General features: G+C 46.1%; 1 protein-coding gene across 1 annotated transcript in view; it reads left to right on the top strand.

The window, feature by feature from the left end:
- Positions 1-18,070: 18,070 nt before the first annotated feature.
- Positions 18,071-20,841, top strand: part of FA2H (fatty acid 2-hydroxylase) — an 83,786-nt gene continuing 81,015 nt past the window's right edge. Inside the window, exon 1 of the mRNA XM_070952964.1 lies at positions 18,071-18,358. Within this exon, the coding sequence (XP_070809065.1) occupies positions 18,083-18,358 (276 nt within the window). The 5' untranslated portion in view covers positions 18,071-18,082. The remainder of the gene's footprint in view (positions 18,359-20,841) is intronic.

Raw genomic sequence — 20,841 nt, 5'->3', positions numbered from 1 at the left:
CAGAAATGGTGAAGTTATCAGCATATGTAAAAGACCAGACACAAGAGATCTATGTAAGGGAGTGGAGGACATGGATAGATTATGTGCAGAATAAATACTAAACTAGGAAGTACTAGATAATTTTCAGTTGAATGTTGTGTAGAAATGTATAGTTTACAGGGGATAGTATACTAGAATGTTAGGAAGAAATGTATACCACATAATATGATTTGGATCTGGATTTCATCCTGGGGAAGCCATGGGGGAAGGGGAGGATAAGGGAGGGCTAGGGAGGGAAAGGGGGGGGAAAGGGGGAAAAAATTGTATTTGTAAAACTTTTTCAATTAAAAAAAAAAAGACACTGGACTGTCATCTGTCGGAAATGGTGTAGAGCCGTCATGGCAAACCTATGGCACGGGTGCCAGATGTGGCACACAGAGCCCTCTCTGTGGGCACATGCGCAGTCGACCCAGCCCAGCTCCAATCGCGTTTCTCCATCACGTTTCACTCAATTCCAACTTTTCGCGAAAGAAAAAGATCTCGTGAAGTTGGAATTGATTGAGTGAACTTTTGCACTTGCGTGCTTCACAATGGGGGAGACAGGGTCCCATCCTTGTCCTGAAGCCCATTTTTTTTTAATTTGATTTATATGCCGCCCTTCTCCGGAGACTCAGGGCGGCTTACAATGCGTTAAGCAATAGCCTTCATCCTTTTGTATATGTTGCAATATTTTCAGGATCAGACTCAATAAAGCATTTAAGAATTAAGAGTTCAAATATATCTCTCTTTATTTACATGAGGCATTCTATATTCACTGAATATTCACAGATAGAAGCAAGGAATGGGTGCGTGCAGCTCCTTATATATACAATGGGTGGAGCTAGATATGGGAGTGGTGAAAATATGAATACATTAAGGAGTGAAGAGTAAATTAACCCCTGATATCCCGTTCATATACTATTTACATATTGGAGAATAAGGCATTTACTTGTGACAAATCCCCCTCTAAATGCCGATTCGATATGCTACACCAATTACATTCAGATTCAGAACAATACAAAACATATAACTTAGAAGTCAGGTATTTGTGTTGTTAAGATGGCAAAGGTTTTGTTAATATGTCAGCTAATTGCTCTGATGTCTCACAATGCACCGCTTTAATAAATCCATCCTGAGATAACTGTCTCACATGTTTAAATTTTATATCTATATGTCTGGATCTTTGTCCAATGGCGTCAGACCTAGATATTTCGATAGCCGCTTTATTATCTTCATGCATGATAAAAGGCAAGGTGGGTTTTTTCCAAATGTCAGAAATTAAGTCATTAAACCATACAAGGTTATTTGCTGCTTTAGATAGACAAACATATTCTGCTTCTGTTGTTGAAGTGGCCACTAAATCTTGTTTGCCAGTGTACCAGTAAACTGGACAACCGTTAAGGAGGAATATATAACCAGATGTACTTTTTCTGCATGAAGTGTCTCCAGCCCAATCCGCATCTGCGTAACATGTGAGGTTTGGCTCCTTGACATTATTAGGCTCTAATATCAAACAAAAATCTAAGGTATTCTTTAAATATCTTAATATCCTTTTGACAGCTTCCCAATGGTACATTGTTGGTTTGCTGACATGTCTGGACAATAAATTGAGGGGTAAAGCGATATCAGGTCTGGTCCAATTGGAAATGTAAAGAAGGGAACCTATGATAGATCTATAGAATGTGTTATCTTTGAACTCAGGGGATGATTCATCTGCATTCCTTAAAAAATCAGTCTGCATAGGAGTGTCACAGGGCTTAGCATCGCTTAGATTACATTTGTTCAAGAGCTCTATGATCTTATCTCTCTGAGAAAGCTTGAATCCTTTTCTAGTTTTACTAATTTGAACACCAAGATACTTATTTACTTTGCCCAAAGATTTCAGTGAAAAATGTTCATTTAGTTTTGTTACAAATGTTTCTCTTCTTTCTTTATGTTTACCTATATACAAAATGTCATCCACATAGATCAATACAAATTCTATGGAATCATCACCCTTTTTAACAAAGAAACAGTTATCAGCAGTGGTAGCACTGAAATCCATAGTTTTAAGTACTTTTACTAAACAATCATACCATCGTTTACCAGATTGTTTTAACCCGCATAAACTTTTGTTTAATAACCAAGTCTCATTCTTGTTTGTGTATTGACTGTGAGGTGCTCTTACATATATTTCCTTATCTAATTTAGCGTGTAAATACGCAGTCTGTATGTCATATTGGAATACATCGAGATTGAGTGCTGATGCTACAACTAGAGCTGTTTTGACACTCTCAGTTCTTACTGTGGGGGAGTATGTGTCAGTATAATCCTCGGGATATTTCTGTGCATAACCTTGTGCAACTAATCTAGCCTTGTATAGAGTATTGCCTCCCTCTAAATTTTTAATTTTATATATCCATCTAGTGCCAATGATGGTTTTGTCCTTTGGTGCAATTGCGGGTGTAAATACATCTAATCCTTGTAAACTTTCCATCTCTTTTGTCATTGCTGATTCCCATTTTTCTTTTTCTTTGGGAGGAAGTTTTAACACTTCCTCATATGTATTAGGTGTCGTTGGTTCTCCATTCATATGCATTATATAATCCTTGTACTTATTTGGCATTTGATTTCTGGTATTTCTAATTGTTTTTTCAGGTTTACTATTATTATCATGCAAATATCTTGCTTCCTTTTTTGTTAATGTATCTGTCTTTATTTTGTGTTGACTGTTTGTCCATGTTTTGGTTTTGTTTCTATGTTTGTAGTCATTTTGCTTTTCTATAGTTCTATTCTCTTGGGGTTTTGTACCTGTGTTGTTGCTTGGGAATATTTCATTAAGATGTATTTTAGACCAGTTGGCCTGTTCATGGAACACAGCTGTTCTGGAAACTATAAATTTGTTATTATTATCAATGAATCTGTATCCTTTTGTACCTGTCTCATATCCCATAAATCTAAGTCTTCTAGACACATTTTCTCCTTTTCTTCTTAATTGTTTAGGTATGTGTACGTCTGCAGTGACTCCAAATATGTGCATGTGTGCTAATTTTGGTTTCCTATTATACATCACTTCATATGGTGTCTTATTTACTATGCTGGACCAAGTTCTATTTTGTGTGTAATTGGAATATTGTAGGGCTTCTGACCAGAATTGTTTGCTTAAGCCAGCATCTTCTAATGTGCATCTAATCATGGTTTGTAATGTTGAGTTCTTTCTCTCTACAACTCCGTTCTGGAATGCAGAAAATGGGCTAGATGTGTAATGTAACATTCCTTTGTCCTTCAGCCATTGGGAGAATTCCTTAGACATGAATTCACATCCCCTATCTGTCATGATTTGTTTTATTTTGATATTGTGTTGTGTTTCTACGCGTTTGTAAAATTCTTTAAATTTCTGAAAAGTTTCATCTTTATGTTTTAATGTGTAAACAAATCCATAACGACTATAATCGTCCACAATGGTTAAGAAGTAACGTTTTTTATAAGTGATTGATGGAGTTAGTGGACCAACCAGGTCCATGTGTACTAAATCAAAAATTTTGTTGGTTGACCTAGTTGATTTTCTAGGCCTGGGACTAGTTTTTAGTTTTGTAGACTTACATACTGAGCATTCCAAATAGTTTTCACAATTTTTTATTTTAACACCTTCTGCGTGTTCAGTCATCTTTTGTACTACAGGAAAACTGGCATGTCCTAACTTCCTATGTAAAACATGAGCACACTCATCATGAATTGGCTTGCCTATTTTTGGTTTTTTCTCATTATGAGTATCCTTGTGATTATGAGCTACTTTACATTCATCATTGTCACTGTTACTAATGTTCCCATTATCTAGTTCAATATAATCTTCCATATTTGAATCAATGTTGTGTAACCATTTCTCTTTAGTTATTAAATAAGGTAGGCCTCCTTTAATCATTACTGTACCTATATCTATTTTATTTTTCTCCAAAGTCGCTTTTCCTTTTGAAAACACAATATTAATATCAGAATCTCTGCTTAGTTTTATGGCACTTAGTATGTTATGAGGTATTTCAGGTATTAGTAATACCCCCTCTATTTTTCCTAGGCCAGGTAAGGTTACATTCCCTCTACCTATTACTTGGACTTTTTCTTGGTTAGCTACCTTTATTACAAATTTATCTTCTACAATTTTTTTTTTTTTTTTTTATATTGGATTTCTATACCGCCCTTCTCCCTGAGGACTCAGGGCGGTGTACAGCCAGATTAAAAAACATGCAGAACAAATATTAAAAACAATTAAAAGATATATAAATTTGGCCCAATTAAAACTCATTTACCAATTAAAAACGTTTAAAACATTTAAAAAACAGTTAAAAATTTCATCTTAAGCCAGCCCGGCTTGTTTAAATAAATGGGTTTTAAGGGCGCGACGGAAGGCACTGAGGTCTTGGATTCTCCTTATCTCTGGGGGGAGCTGATTCCAGAGGGTAGGTGCCCCCACAGAGAAGGCTTTCCCCCTGGGGGTCACCAGCCTACACTGTCTGGCTGATGGCACCCCGAGGAGGCCCTCTCTGTGGGAGCGCACGGGTCGATGGGAGGTCGTTGGTAGCAGCAGGCGGTCTCGAAGATAGCTAGGCCCTATGCCATGGAGCGCTTTAAAGGTGATAACCAACACCTTGAAGCGCACCCGGAAGACAACTGGGAGCCAGTGCAGCTCGCGCAGGAGCGGTGTTACATGGGAGCGCCATGCTGCTCCCGTCACTACCCGCGCTGCTGCGTTCTGGACCAGCTGGAGCCTCCGGGTGCTCCTCAAGGGGAGCCCCATGTAGAGAGCGTTGCAATAGTCAAGGCGAGAGGTGACGAGGGCGTGAGTGACTGTGCACAGGGAATCCCGATCAAGAAAGGGCCGCAACTGGCGAATCAGGCGAACCTGACAAAAGGTCCCCCTGGTTACAGCCGTCAGATGTTCCTCCAAGGACAGCTGCATATCCAGGAGGACTCCCAGATTGCGAGCCCTCTCTGTGGGGGCCAATGACTCGCCCCCAATAGTCAGTGATGGAGTCAACTGACTATATCGGGATGCCGGGAGCCACAGCCACTCAGTCTTGGAAGGGTTGAGCTTGAGCCTGTTCCTCCCCATCCAGATCCGTACAGCCTCCAGGCACTGGGACATCACTTCAAGGGAATCATTGGGGTGGCCTGGGGTGGAGATGTACAGCTGAGTATCATCAGCGTACTGATGGTATCTCACCCCAAAGCCACGGATGATCTCGCCCAGCGGCTTCACATAAATGTTGAACAGGAGGGGCGAGAGGACCGAGAGGTGTTGGGCCTATCTCTCTTAGACATATTTAAGTTTTTTTATTGAGTCAATTCAACCATCCTCTGCTACCAGCTTGTTGCAATATTTTCAGGATCAGACTCAATAAAGCATTTAAGAATTAAGAGTTCAAATATATCTCTCTTTATTTACATGAGGCATTCTATATTCACTGAATATTCACAGATAGAAGCAAGGAATGGGTGCGTGCAGCTCCTTATATATACAATGGGTGGAGCTAGATATGGGAGTGGTGAAAATATGAATACATTAAGGAGTGAAGAGTAAATTAACCCCTGATATCCCGTTCATATACTATTTACATATTGGAGAATAAGGCATTTACTTGTGACAGTATATTTATACAAAGTCAGCTTATTGCTCCCACAAACTGGGTCCTCATTTCACCTACCTTAGAAAGGATGGAAGGCTGAGTCAACCTTGAGCCTGGTGAGATTTGAACTTACAGTAATTGCAGGCAGCTGATGTAACTGGATGTTAATAACAATACTTTAGTCTGCTGAGCCACCAGAGCTCCTACAATGTGGAGCCAGAATGCGACCCTGCATCAGCTTGGCTTGGCAAAAAAAAGCAGAGCTGCTTGTGTTGGGATGCACCCCCCGCCCCCAGACAGCTGAGATTTGGCATGCTGCTCCTGGGCTCATCGGCCTAAGGACGTCAGATTCCCACCACCCAGCACCAGTTCAGAGGGGGGGATGGAGAGAGAGAGAAATAGGGGGAGGCAGGGGGGAGAGAGAGAGAAACAGAGAGAGGGGGAGGGAAAGAGAGAGAGGGAGGGAGGGAAAGAGAGAGAGAGAGAAACGGAGGGAAAGAGAGAAACAGAGGGAGGGAAAGAGAGAGGGAGGGAAAGAGAGAGAGGGAAGGAAAGAGAAAGACAGAGGGAGGGAAAGAGAGGGAGGGAGGGAAAGAGAGAGAGAGAAACAGGGAGGGAAAGAGAAACAGAGAGAGAGGGAGGGAAAGAGAGAGGGAGGGAAAGAGAGGGAGGGAAAGAGAAAGACAGAGGGAGGGAAAGAGAGGGAGGGAGGGAAAGAGAGAGAAACGGAGGGAAAGAGAAATAGAGAGAGGGAGGGAGAGGGGGAGGGAAAGAGAGGGGGAGGGAAAGAGAGAGAGGGAGGGAAAGAGAAATTATATTACAAAAGTTTTCCTTTTTTATTGTTGCTAAATGTAATATTTCAAAAGCAGAAACAAAAATGAAGGGGCATAAAAGTGCATTTTTTCACATTTTTCTTACAACAATTAGCTGAATTGTTATTCAGATTAAATTGCCATGTTGGCGCTTTGTGGTAAATAAGTGGGTTTTGGGTTGCAGTTTGGGCACTCAGCCTCTAAAAGGTTCACCATCACCGGTGTAGGATTTCCTGCTTGGGCGGGGGGATGGTGGACTAGATGACCTACAAGGTCCCTTTGAACTCTGTTAATCTGTCCAAGTGAGCTGTGCATCACTTCCTCTTTGCATTGGGATCAAATCTACATCAATTCAGTGATTGGTGGATGTGATGTGCTGGTGTCTGGAGGCTGTGAGGGTCTGGATGGGAGTCAACAGGCTCAGACTTAACCCAGACAAGACCGAGTGGCTGTGGGTATTGCCTCCTAAAGACTATGTTGATTGTCCATCCTTGGTTCTGGGGGGGGGAGAAATTGTCCCCCTCAGAACGGGCTCGCAATTTAGGTGTCCTCCTAGACTCACAGCTAAGATTAGAGCAACATCTGACAGCTGTGGCTAGGGGGATCTTTGCACAGGTTTGCCTGGTGCACCAATTGCGACTCTACTTGGATCGGGAGGCTCTCCCCACAGTCACTCATGCCCTTGGTTAGATTATTGCAACGCGCTCTACATGGGGCTACCCTTGGAAAGTGTTCGGAGACTACAGTTGGTCCAGAACGCAGCCATGTGAGCTGTCGTGAGTGCACCTAGGTACACCCACATTACACCAATTCTCCGCGAGCTGCACTGGCTCCCTATTGGTCTCCGGGCATAATTCAAGGTTGTTGTAGCACGGGAATAATGAGAGGCACAAGCAGGCTAGTAACAACAGCTCTTTAATTCAGGGTGAGACTTCAGCAAAGGAACACAGGTAACAGCCCTCTTTATATACTTTTCAGGGGCGACCAAGAACCAATCAGAATTCACTGTACATTTGAATTTCCCGCACAAAATAGATACATACATAACACCCCTCCACTCCCAGAAGGCACTTATTCTATCTATTTACATATTTACATACAAAATCACGCAGGTGACCAGGGCGTGTCTTAATCCTGGTTGACCTGAGCAGTTCAGTTGTTGGCGAGGCGTCGAGCTGGTTGGAGGGACCTCCCGTCTCTCCCGGCTCCGCCAATGGAACCTCCTGGATTTCTCCGGAGGTGTGGCTATCTCTGGCTGGGAGTGTCGGCTCGCTGGGGCGGCGCTGGAACTCAGGGTTGCCAGATAAGTATTCCGGCTTACTCGGGCTTGAGGTAGCTGTGTCAGGAAGACCTTGAAAGTTAGGACATGAGTTTTCGTTTTGTAAACGTTTACGCAATTGATCTATATGCCTCCTCCAGATTTTACCATGCCCTATATCCACTGTGTATGACTTTGGGCCGGTAATTCCTACGATAGTTCCCTCTACCCATAAGGGCCCATTGGTGTAACTTCTAGCAAAAACTGGTGTTCCTACTTGGAATTGTCTTAGTCCTCCCCCTTCCCCCTTGAAGCTATCGGGGGAGTAATTGGGATGCAGTTGGTTGAGAACGCATCTTAGCTTTCGGCCCATTAAGAGCTTGGCTGGGCTGCGGCCCGAGGTGGGGCACGGGGTGGCGTGCTGTACCGCTAAGAACTCATCTATTCTAGCCTGCCAGTCCCCTGCATCAAGCCGGGAAAGAGCTTCTTTGGCCGTTCTTACAAATCTCTCTGCAAGGCCATTAGAAGCCGGATGAAAAGGAGCGGATAATGCATGTCTTATGCCTAATTCGACTAGGTAGCCTTCAAATTGAGTTGCCGTGAATTGGGGCCCATTGTCGGATACCAGGGTGTCAGGCAACCCGTGTGTTGCGAATAGTTTTCTGAGTACTTTGATTACAGCCTCAGAAGTGGTAGATGGCATTAGGGCAATTTCGAGCCACTTAGAATATGCATCTACAATAATAAGAAAGTTCTGGCTAGCGAAATCAATGTGAATCCTCCCCCATGGCCCTTTTGGTTTTTCCCATTCACAAACGGGAGCTATGGGCAGATCTGGGCGGGACTCCTGGCAGGGCCTGCACTTCCCCACCCACTCAGTGACATCTTGGTCGAGATGTGGCCACCAAACATAACTACGAGCAAGGCCTTTCATGCGAACGATACCAGGGTGTCCCTCATGCAACATATCCAGAACTCTGTGCCTTAACTGCGAAGGAATGACCACCTTGTCTCCCCACAACAAGCAACCCCCCAACATTGACAGTTCATTTTTCTTGTTAAAGTACAATTGCAAGTCATCACCGTCCACCTTGGTAGGCCAACCCCTCGTTACCCAGCCCATTACAGTGCGCAAAACAGAGTCTCTGGCAGAAACCCTCGCCACCTCGTTTGAAGAAATGGGGCCCGGGGAAACAATGTCAAGCAGTAAAACCGGGGCTTCCGGGGTTGGGTTGTCCAACAATTCGGGCAAGGGGCATCGGCTGAGGGCGTCAGCATGTCCTAAAGTTTTGCCCGGCCGGTGGAGCAGTCTGTATGAGTACGCGGCTAAGAAAATGGACCATCTGGTCATCCAGAGGGAAAGGGCAGCCGGGGTCAGTTTATCTCCAGCCAAAAGTCCCAAAAGAGGCTGGTGGTCCGTAATAAGTTCAAAAGTGCAGCCAAACAAATACTCGTGAAACTTTTTGACCCCAGCTACAGCCGCTAGTGCCTCCCTATCTAGCTGGCTATAGTTTCTTTCAGCACTAGACAAAGTGCGAGAGTAATAGGCGATGGGCACCTCTAACCCATTCGGCAGTCTATGGCTTAAAACCGTGCCTACACCAAAGGGGGAAGCATCACAGACCAATACTAGAGGTAGTTCGGAATTGTATTGGATGAGGAAACTGTCCTCAGACAAAAGTCTCTTTACTGCGTTGAATGCGGCCACTTCTCGCTGGCCCCAAACCCACGGAACGTTTTTTCCAAGGAGCTTGTGCAGAGACTCCGCAACGGTGGCTTTGTGTTTCAGAAACATCGTATAGAAATTGAGAAGGCCCAGGAAAGCCTGCAGTTCGGATTTTGATTTGGGGGTGGGCGCACTTTGGATGGCCCTAACTTTGCTTTCTGTGGGGTGAATGCCCATGCCGTCGATTCTGTAGCCTAAGAATTCCACTGATGGAACCGCTATCTTGCATTTTGTTCGCTTGAGTTTAAGTCCTGCTTCTCTGAACCTCGTTAGGACTTGTCTAACCCTCTGGCCTAACTGAGTCTCGTCTTGGCCACTAATCAAAACGTCGTCGAAATACGGGACGACACCTGGGAGGCCTTGTAGAAGGCGCTCCACTGTGCTTTAAAAGAGTCCTGGGGCGATGCTGACCCCAAACTGAAGCCTGGTGCATTTAAAGGCACCTCTGTGAGTTACTATTGTCTGTGATTCTGCCGTAGCGTCATCTACTGGCAGTTGCTGGTATGCCTGCGCAAGGTTTAGTTTTGCGAATAGCTTGCCAGGCCCCAGGGAATGTAGTAGATGGTGGACTATCGGAACCGGATAGGCGCTCTGCTGCAACGCCTTGTTAATCGAACATTTATAGTCGGCGCAAATTCTAATTGAGCCATCAGATTTTACGGGCGTGACTATTGGGGTTTCCCACTTAGCGTGATCTACGGGAACTAGCACCCCTTGCTTAATGAGCTTGTCGAGCTCTGCATCAATTTTTGGCTTTAAAGCAAATGGAACTCGTCTTGCTTTCAGTCTGATAGGCGCTACGTTGGGGTCTAAATTGAAAGATATAGGGGTCCCCACGTACTTGCCTAGAGTCTCTTCGAAAACATCCCGAAACTCGTGGAGCAGGGTTTCTTTAAGTGATGATCCGCTGATGCTGTGAACGCCCGTGAAGCCCATGCCGAGGGCCCGGAACCATTTCATGCCCAGTAGACTTGGTAGGGGCTTGCTAACGACAGTCAGGGGCAGCTCTTTCTGGAACCCGCCGTAGGTGACCCGGAACGTGCCCACGCCTTCAACGAGAACTCGGTTTCCCTGGTAGTCGAGTAGGCGGATTTTCTGATGGGACAGCTGGTTCTTCTGAAACTTGGGCAGGAGTGCCTTGAGTGTTGACCAGGACATGATTGATAATGTAGACCTGGTGTCGATTTCCATTTCGCACGATTTGCCCTCGATTTTTACTTTTGTGTAGACTTTCTCATCGTCGGTTGTGCTGGCTTGGCCAATTCTCGTGCTGTAGGTCTCCCGCTTTTGAGGTTCGTGCTGTTTTCTCACGCCGTCATCTTTGATTGGCTGTTTTGAACGAGCCGGTTCTGGTTGGTCGCGGTAGTCACATGGCTTTCGACTACGCAGAAATTGAGCTCTGCAAACTCGTGCTAGGTGGCCTTTTCTATTGCAACGCCTGCAAATGGCTTCTCTGTATTTACACGAATGTCTCTCGTGATCCCCGCCACAGCTAGGGCAATTCTCGTGGCGGCGGGTTTGTTTGCTCGATTTCTTTTCTGTATGGAAGAAGTCCTCGTCCGACTCTTTCTCAGTGCTGGTTCGCACCTCTTTTCTGTGGACGGCGGCTGTTTTCGGCCCGTCTTTGCTTGAACTGTGTTGCTGCAGCGCTTCCGAAGCTTTCGTTGATGCCTCATGTGCTCGGGCTTCGTCTAGCGCGCCGGCTAGCGTTAGGTCTGGCTTGGCTAGAAGACGCCTTTGTAACCGGTTATCTCGAACCCCACAAATCAGTTGTTCAAGCAACGCGTCGTCTAAGTCTCTGTAGTCACAATGTGTTGCGGCTTTTCGAAGCGCGGCCACATAAGCACTGACTGGCTCTCCTTCTTTTTGAACTCATTGCCGGAGTTCGTAGCACTGAACGAATTTAGACGGAACTGGAGCGTAGTGGGCTCTCAGGTTGGCCTGAAGGACGTCCCAGGGAACCGTCTGGACTGGGGTTGGCTCGCAGAGAGATTCGGCTATCTCGAATACGTCTGGCCCACAGTGGCTTAAGAACAGAGCCCTTTTTCTGTTCGCAGAGAGCCCTTGCATTTTGCTCGCTTCCAGGGAGCACTCGAACCTGGTCAGATACGATCCCCACATCTCTCGGGTCAGGTCGAAGGGTTTTGGTGGAACATAGGCAGACATGCCATGTCTCGGTGTTCGCTAGTCACCCTGGCTGAAACTCCAAGCTCTTTTGAATCGCCTCTTGTGTCCTCTATCCCATCCTCGTCGCCAATGTTGTAGCGCGGGAATAACGAGAGGCACAAGCAGGCTAGTAACAACAGCTCTTTAATTCAGGGTGAGACTTCAGCAAAGGAACACAGGTAACAGCCCTCTTTATATACTTTTCAGGGGTGACCAAGAACCAATCAGAATTCATTGTACATTTGAATTTCCCGTACAAAATAGATACATACATAACAAAGGTGTTGGTTATTACCTTTAAAGCCCTACATGGCTCAGGGCCAAGCTATCTTCAAGACCTTCTACTGCATAGCTCCCAGCGACCGGTAAGATCCCACAGAGTTGGTCTCCTCCGGGTCCTGTCAGCTAAACAATGCCGGCTGGCAGGCCCGCGGGGGAGGGCCTTCTCTGTGGCTGCCCCAGCTCTCTGGAACCAGTTACCTCCTGAGATCCGGACCACTCCCACCCTATTGGCCTTCTGGAAAGTGGTGAAGACCTGGCTTTTCTGGCAGGCCTGGGGCCGTTGATCTCACTGTTACAATCTTGCGAGATCCGGCCATGAATGGCATGAATAGGTTTTAATGTTTTAATTTTTAAATGTTTTTATAATGTTTTTTTTAAAAATGCATTGTAAGCCACCCTGAGTCTTCGGAGAAAGGCAGCATACAAATTGAATTAATTAAATTACATTACATTACATTACATTACATTACATTACATTACATTACATTACATTACATTGCATTGCATTGCATTGCATTGCATTACATTACATTACATTACTTTAGTTTAGTTTAGTTTAGTTTAGTTTAGTTTTAGTTTAGTATATTTGATTTGTATACTGCCCTACTCCCGAAGGACTCAGGGCGGTGAACAGCCAAGCAATAAAATACATAAATACACAAAATTTAAAACCAGATAAAATCAAATTAAATCATTTTGGCCCAGACAGATTAAAACACCCCAATAATTTAAAAACAGATTAAAATTTACATATTAAAAGAGGGAGGAGATTAGGCCAAGCCCGCTTGATGGAATAAAAAGGTCTTCACAGTGCGGCGGAAGGTGCGCAGATCCGGGATCCTCCGTATCTCTGGGGGGAGCTCATTCCAGACGGTAGGTGCCCCCACAGAGAAGGCTCTCCCCCTAGGGGCCGCCAGCCGACACTGTTTGGCTGACGGCACCCGGAGGAGTCCCTCTCTATGAGAGCGTACTGGCCGGTGGGAGGCTATTGGTGGTAGTAGGCGGTCCCGTAGATAACCAGGTCCTAAGCCATGGAGCGCTTTAAAGGTGGTAACCAAAACCTTGAAGCGCACCTGGAAGACCACCGGGAGCCAGTGCAGCTCGCGCAGGAGAGGTGTCACATGGGAGCGCCATGACGCTCCCATTACCACCCGCGCGGCCGCACTCTGTTCCAGTTGGAGCCTCCGGGTGCTCCTCAAGGGGAGCCCCATGTAGAGAGCATTACAATAGTCCAGGCGGGAGGTGACGAGGGCATGAGTGACCATGCGTAACGAGTCCCGATCCAGAAAGGGACGCAACTGGTGAATCAGGTGAACCTGATAAAAAATCCTCCCGGTCACGGCCGTCAGGTGCTCTTCTAAAGACAGCCGTGAATCCAGGAGGACGCCCAAATTGCTGAGCACATTGTAAGCCGCCCTGAGTCTTCGGAGAAGGGCGGCATATAAATCAAAATTAAAATAAAATAAAAAAATAAAATTGCGAGCCCTCTCCGTGGGGGCCAATGATTCGCACCCAATAGTCAGTGATAGCGTCAACTGACTATATCGGGACAACGGAAACCACAGCCACTCGGTCTTGGATGGGTTGAGCCTGAGCCTGTTCCTCCCCATCCAGATCCGTACGGCCTCCAGGCACCGGGACATCACTTCAAGGGCATCGTTGGGGTGATCCGGGGTGGAGATGTACAGCTGGGTGTCGTCAGCGTACTGATGATACTCCACCCCGAAACCACGGATGATCTCGCCCAGCGGCTTCACATAAATGTTGAACAGGAGGGGAGAGAGGACCGACCCCTGCGGCACCCCACATATGAGGGGCCTCGGGGTCGACCTCTGTCCCCCTCTCAACACAGACTGCGACCGGTCAGAGAGAAAGGAGGAGAACCACCGCAACACAGTGCCTCCCACCCCTAACTCTTCTAACCGGTGCAGCATGATACCATGGTCGATGGTATCAAAAGCCACTGAGAGATCTAACAGGACCAGGACAGAGGAGCACCCCCTGTCCCGAGCCCTCCAGAGATCATCAACCAACGCGACCAATGCCGTTTCCGGCACAATTTGACCAAGCTTGGGAGTTGCTGTCGGAGCATTTCCTGAAGATTTATCTGCTGGGACTCGAAGTGGCTTCCATTGTTATATAAGCATTGCTACTCTTCACAATTTTTGGGGGGACATGCCTGGGTAAGATCATAGTATGTGTGAGGTGTTGACACCTGCTTATTCCTTCCTTCTGTGACACGCCTGGTTTTCCACAACCCCCATACAACATTTGTCTTTTGCTCTGAAAAGCTGCAGCAGGCTGAACAGGGTGTCCCCAATTGCTTTGTTTGTCTCCACATTGCACCCTAAATCCTACTTATGGCCCGCAAATGAAATAATAATCCTATAAAATATGAGGCAAGGAGGGACAGATATGGATACGGGAAGTGTGCACAAAGATATTGAATTAATTACAGCTGAGCTCACAATTAATTGCAATTAATTGCTATGCACTGAACTTTAGATGAAGATGGATAAAAGGGTACTTAGGCATGCTTGGGAAGGTGGCCCTGGTTATAAGCCTGCTGTGTGAATCAGGGTTATCACATCAGGCCATCACGAAACGGGGCGTTTGGATCTGGCTTGCTGCAGAAACATTGCATTCCTTTCTGCTGCTTGGGACAGGAGTAAAAAGGACGAGGGAGGTCTGTGGTTAGAAGAGAACCTTGCTTGGTTGGGGCAGTCTCAGGAGGCCTCTTCAAAGCCCAGCAGGAAACCAGCAGGCAAGGTCTGCACTGGGGTGGGGAGGGGAGAGATCTTGAAGGACTCCAGCAGCTGCCCAAGGGTGCCGGGAGGGGGAGGAGGAGGAGGAGGAGGAGGAGGAGGAGGAGGAGGAGGAAGCTCCCTTGATGCCCGCTGGTCACAGAATGCCTGGATTTACACAACCCACTGGATCGTCTGCAAATAGGTTGGGTTCTATACTCTTCAATATGCTGTGGGGACCCCACACTTATAGAGTGAATCAGGCTATCGCCACAAATAGAGTGAACTAGGCTATCGCTTTAAGCCAAAATCAGATATTTATTTATTTAATATAATTTGTATGCCGCCCTATCTCCGTAGGACTCAGGGCAGCTCACAACAAATAGATAGAGATAGAGACAGAGATAGATATAGATAGATAGATAGATAGATAGATAGATAGATAGATAGATAGATAGATAGATAGATTCATCTAGATCAGGAGTGTCAAACTCAAGGCCCGCGGGCCAGATCCAGCCTGTGGGGTGCTTAGACCTGGCACATGGCCCTCCCAGACACCGTTTCCGTCCATGACGGCCTGCTGCTGCCCTCTGCCAGTGAAAATGGAGCTCGGAGGTGGGGCTATGCACGCCCCCCCCAACTCCATTTTCGCTGGCAGAGGATGGCAGGAGGCCATCACAATTGAAAATGGAGCCCAGGAGGGCCACACACAGCCCCCCTGAGCTCTGTTGTTGCTCGCAGAGGGCGGCAGGAGGCTGTTGAGACAGAGAGAGAGAGAGAGAGACGGAGGGAGAGAAAGAGAAAGAGGGGAGAGGGAGAGAGGGAGAGAGGGAGAGAGGAGAGAGAGAGGGGGAGGGAGAGAGAGGGAGGGAGGGAGGGTGAGAGACAGAGAGAGAGGGAGGGAGAGAGGGAGAAGGAGAGAAATGGATGAATAGATATAATTTTATTAAAGATTTTATTACAATAGTAAAAACTAATATAAACTTAAAATAAGGTGACCAGATTTTAACATTGGTAAAGAGGGACATTGTGGGCGTGGCTTATTTTGTGGGCGTGGCTAGCTGGTCATGTGACTGGGTGGGCGTGGCTAGCTGGTCATGTGACCGGGTGGCCATGGCTATGTGTATAGGGTAAGGTGAACAGATTTTAACATTGGTAAGAGGGACACCATTATGGGCGTGGCTTATTGTGTGGGTGTGGCTTGGAGGCCATGTGACTGGGTGGGCGTGGCTAGCTGGTCATGTGACCGGGTGGCCATGGCTATGTGTATAGGGACTACTCAGAGGGCTGGAAAGTCATTTCTGACAGGTCCTCACACTTTTGACTGGTCTTCACACTTATGACCATCCTCACATTTATGCCCATGCAGCATTCTTAACAACCATGTCACTCATTTCACAACTGCTTCTCTTCACCATGGTGATAAGACTGGGCAAAAAATGTAAAATGTGAGGACAGTCGTAAGTTTGAGGACTGGACAAAAGTGCGAGGACCAATCAAAAATAACTTTTTCAGCCCTCTGAGTAGTCCATATACACAAAAGGACTAACCAGAGGGCTGAAAAAGTCATTTCTGACAGGTCCTCGCACTTTTGACTGGTCCTCACACTTATGACCATCCTCACATTTATGCCCATGCAGCATCCTTAACAACCATGTCACTCATTTCACAACTGCTTCTCTTCACCATGGTGATAAGATAGGGCAAAAAACGTAAAATGTGAAGACAGCCGTAAGTTCAAGGACTGGTCAAAAGTGCGAGGACCAGTCAAAAATAACTTTTTCAGCCCTCTGAGTAGTCCATATGCATAAAAGGATACAGCAATAGAGAGGGATGAAGGAAGGGAAGGGAAATTAGAGTAGGAGTGACGGTTAAGAGAGGGAGGAAGAGAGGAGGAGAAGGAGAAAGGAAGAGGAAGTAGGGAGGAGAAGAAGAGGGGGAGGAAGAGAAAGTAAGAAGGAAAGAAAAGAGAGAGGTGGTAGGTTTGAGGAGAAAGATTGCTGTACAATAAAAAAGATGAAAGGGAAGAAAGCCAACCCCCAACAAATATAAAGATATTAAGATAAAGAATGAATGGTTAAACTTTAAAGAATAAAAGAGAACAAATATGAATAAATAGCAATAATTAGAAACACACATACAAACATACAATGTATTTTCTTTGAACAGAGTATTTGGCTGGTTCACAAATTTAAACAGTGTTTAGTCATTTCAATTAAATTTACAATTTCTATATTTCCTTTCTGCGCTGCTGACTGGGTGATTCTGGGAGTTGAAGTCTACCCATCTTCAAGCTTCCAAGGTTGAGAAACGCTGCATAACAGCATTCCAGCATTTGAGGGGCTGCCACAAAGAGGAAGGAGTCAAGCGATTCTCCAAAGCCCCCGAGGGCAGGCCAAGAAAACAGTGGATGGAAACTAATTAAGGAGAGAAGCAACCTGTAATTAGGGAGAAACTTCCTAAATAGTGAGGACAATTAACCAGTGGAACGGCTTGCCACTAGAAATTGTGGGCGCGCTCCATCCCTGGAGGCTTTGAAGAAGAGACCGGGCAGTCACTTGTGTGAAATGGTGTAGATTCTCCTGCTTGAGCAGGGGGCTGGACTAGAAGACCTCCAGGGTCCCTTCCAGCTCTAATAAAGTAGGAAAAGAGGGTCCAGCTGGATGATCACTGAAGGGCCCTCTTTGTTCATAGTATTGTAGAAGAGAAATTGTGCTTGCAAATGTATCCAGTTGAAATAAAAGGCAGACACATTCCTTCTCTCATGTAGAACCAGTGAGGAGAGGCCCCTCAGTTGCCCCTCAGTTGTCACAGATAAAGACATTTTGGTGATTTACACTTTGAAGGTCAGAGAGACAAGGATGACCATATTGTTGTATCAACAAGAGATAATTTGAATCTATGCTTCAGTAATCTACATGAAGAATTATGAATGTTGGCAGAGAATAAAATGAAACAGAAATTAGGAAGTGTTAATTAAAAATGACAAATGTATATGACCATATGAATTGCTGAGTTAACAGAATCCTTTGTTGGAAGCTGTTATAAAGTTGGACTCTCATGTTCATTACTTTGCTCAGATTCTTTAGGTAGCAATACCTGTCTCAACCTTATTGCAATAATAAAGCTGACTGTCTGCCCGGAGGGATATCTCTTAATTCCTTCCTTCCTTCCATAACACTAGTCTATTCTAAAACACGAGACAAGGGCGCCTGAGGGGAGGGGAAGGACGCGGTCGGGTCTCAAGGAGGGTCCGTTTGTATCCTCTCGCCGTCTCCGAGATGCTCCCGCCAAGGGAGGGAAGCGACACTCCGCGTGCGCTCAGAGGTCCCCTTTCCCCGCTAGTGGCTGCGGGAGCGTGGGCGGGCTGGCCGCGGGCGCGATGCCTCGGCGGAGGGGCGGCGCCGTCGGGGGCGGAGCAGGCCAGGCGGCCGCATAAGCATGAGGCCGGCAGGTGCCCCGCCAGACGCTCCCCGATGGCCGCCCCGTCAACCAGCCGCTCCTTCAGCCGCGCCGAGCTGCGCGCCGGCTGCGCCCAGGGCGCTTGCCTGGTGCTGACCGGCAGCCGCCTCTACGACCTCAGCGCCTTCGTGCGTCTCCATCCGGGCGGGCAGCAGGTGCTGCTGGAGCGGGCCGGCACCGACGTGAGCGCCGCGCTGGATGGCCCGCCGCACCGGCACTCGGCCAACGCGCGCCGCTGGCTCCAGCAGTACTACCTGGGGGAGCTGGAACCCGACGAGGACGCCGAGCAGGTAACGGGTGCCGGGCGGGGCGAGGGCCGCGGAGTCAACTCCCCTGAGGGGTGCTGGGCCAAGGGCTGTCCCGCCGCGGGGCCCCTCAGGATGCCGAACCCGGCTCGTCTTTCGGCTGCGGGCGGGAGCTAACAACCTGCCGTCAGCGGGGAAGGACCGCGGGCGAAAGAGCGTCCCTCAGTCCCCGCCGCCTCGCCCTCCCTCCGGCCCGCCCGAGTCTGGTGGCGACCTGACCCGCCGCTTCGGCCTTTTTGGGGCTTCCTCCCTCCCCCCCGGCCTTCTCTGCAGGGGCCAAGATGCCCGGGGGGATGCTGGGAGTTGAAGTCCACGGCTTACAGGGGCACCCCGCTTTGGGAGGGTCCCATCATACTTCCTCCACCCCTGTAAGGCGTTTCTTGAACTCAGAGCCGTAATGAAGCCGTTAACCAAAGCCGATGCTTGAAGTAGCTGCTGATAGCTTGGAAGCACTAGCAATGGCACTTCAACGTGTATGTCGCTTTATGTGGGAAAGAATAGCAATAGCACTTAGACTTATATGTTGCTTTATGTGGGAAAGTATAGCAATAGCACTTAGACTTATATGTTGCTTTATGGGGGAAAGAATAGCAATAGCACTTAGACTTATATGTTGCTTTATGGGGGAAAGAATAGCAATAGCACTTAGACTTATATGTCGCTTTATGTGGGAAAGTATAGCAATAGCACTTAGACTTATATGTTGCTTTATGGGGGAAAGAATAGCAATAGCACTTAGACTTATATGTCGCTTTATGTGGGAAAGTATAGCAATAGCACTTAGACTTATATGTTGCTTTATGTGGGAAAGCATAGCAATAACACTTAGACTTATATGTCTGTTTATGTGGGAAAGTATAGCAATAGCACTTAGATTTATATGTTGCTTTATGTGGGAAAGTATAGCAATAGCACTTAGATTTATATGTCGCTTTATGGGGGAAAGAATAGCAATAGCACTTAGACTTATATGTCGCTTTATGTGGGAAAGAATAGCAATAGCACTTAGACTTATATGTCGCTTTATGTGGGAAAGAATAGCAATAGCACTTAGACTTATATGTCGCTTTATGTGGGAAAGTATAGCAATAGCACTTAGAGTTATATGTCGCTTTATGTGGAAAAGTATAGCAATAACACTTAGACTTATATGTCACTTTATGTGGGAAAGAATAGCAATAGCACTTAGACTTATATGTCGCTTTATGTGGGAAAGTATAGCAATAGCACTTAGACTTATATGTCGCTTTATGTGGGAAAGTATAGCAATAGCACTTAGACTTATATGTTGCTTTATGTGGGAAAGCATAGCAATAACACTTAGACTTATATGTTGCTTTATGTGGAAAAGTATAGCAATAACACTTAGACTTATATGTCACTTTATGTGGGAAAGAATAGCAATAGCACTTAGACTTATATGTCGCTTTATGTGGGAAAGTATAGCAATAGCACTTAGACTTATATGTCGCTTTATGTGGGAAAGTATAGCAATAACACTTAGACTTATATGTCGCTTTATGTGGGAAAGTATAGCAATAGCACTTAGACTTATATGTTGCTTTATGTGGGAAAGCATAGCAATAACACTTAGACTTATATGTTGCTTTATGTGGAAAAGTATAGCAATAACACTTAGACTTATATGTCACTTTATGTGGGAAAGAATAGCAATAGCACTTAGACTTATATGTCGCTTTATGTGGGAAAGTATAGCAATAGCACTTAGACTTATATGTCGCTTTATGTGGGAAAGTATAGCAATAACACTTAGACTTATATGTTGCTTTATGTGGGAAAGCATAGCAATAACACTTAGACTTATATGTTGCTTTATGTGGGAAAGAATAGCAATAGCACTTAGACTTATATACTGCTTTATGTGGGAAGGACAGTCAGACATAGAGATAGATAGCAATAGCACTTAGACTTATATACCACTGCATAGTGCTTTACAGCCCTCTTTAAGCAGTTTACAAAATCAGCCTATTGCCCCCAATAATCTGGGTCCTCGTTTTATGAACCTTGGAAGGATGGAAGGATGAGTCAACCTTGAGCCTGGTGAGAAGCGCTCTCCAAGAGAAAAAACAACAACTCCAGATTCCATCCACTCCCCCAGTCAGGATTGTCTGTGCACCATGGGTGCTAGGGGTGGTACCTGTACAATTTGAAGAGTTTATCTGGAGTGCCGTGGTAGGTGAGCGTAGACGCCCGTTCATTTCAAGGGTTTCTCATTTCAGTCCCAGAAGCAGTTCAAAGTGTCCAGGCAATCCCAGCAGTTTTGTTCTGTTTCTGCTAAAGAGGGGCTGCTAATCCCAATCTAGGATTTCTATTTTCTGGGGAGCTTCATGGGACACTGAGCCAGTTTTGGCCATGAAGATTGTGCTGGAGACTTCTCCTAGTCAGAAGGCTGGGATGGAAAAAAAACAAAACCCTCCAGTTTAGTAGAATTCATTTGTGGTGACTTT

This window comes from Pituophis catenifer, unplaced genomic scaffold, assembly GCF_029215685.1.
Source record: "Pituophis catenifer annectens isolate HBS135680 unplaced genomic scaffold, rPitCat1.0.hap2 SCAF_13, whole genome shotgun sequence".
In the NCBI taxonomy this organism is placed as follows: domain Eukaryota; kingdom Metazoa; phylum Chordata; class Lepidosauria; order Squamata; family Colubridae; genus Pituophis; species Pituophis catenifer.
This window is presented reverse-complemented; position numbering and strand designations above follow the sequence as displayed.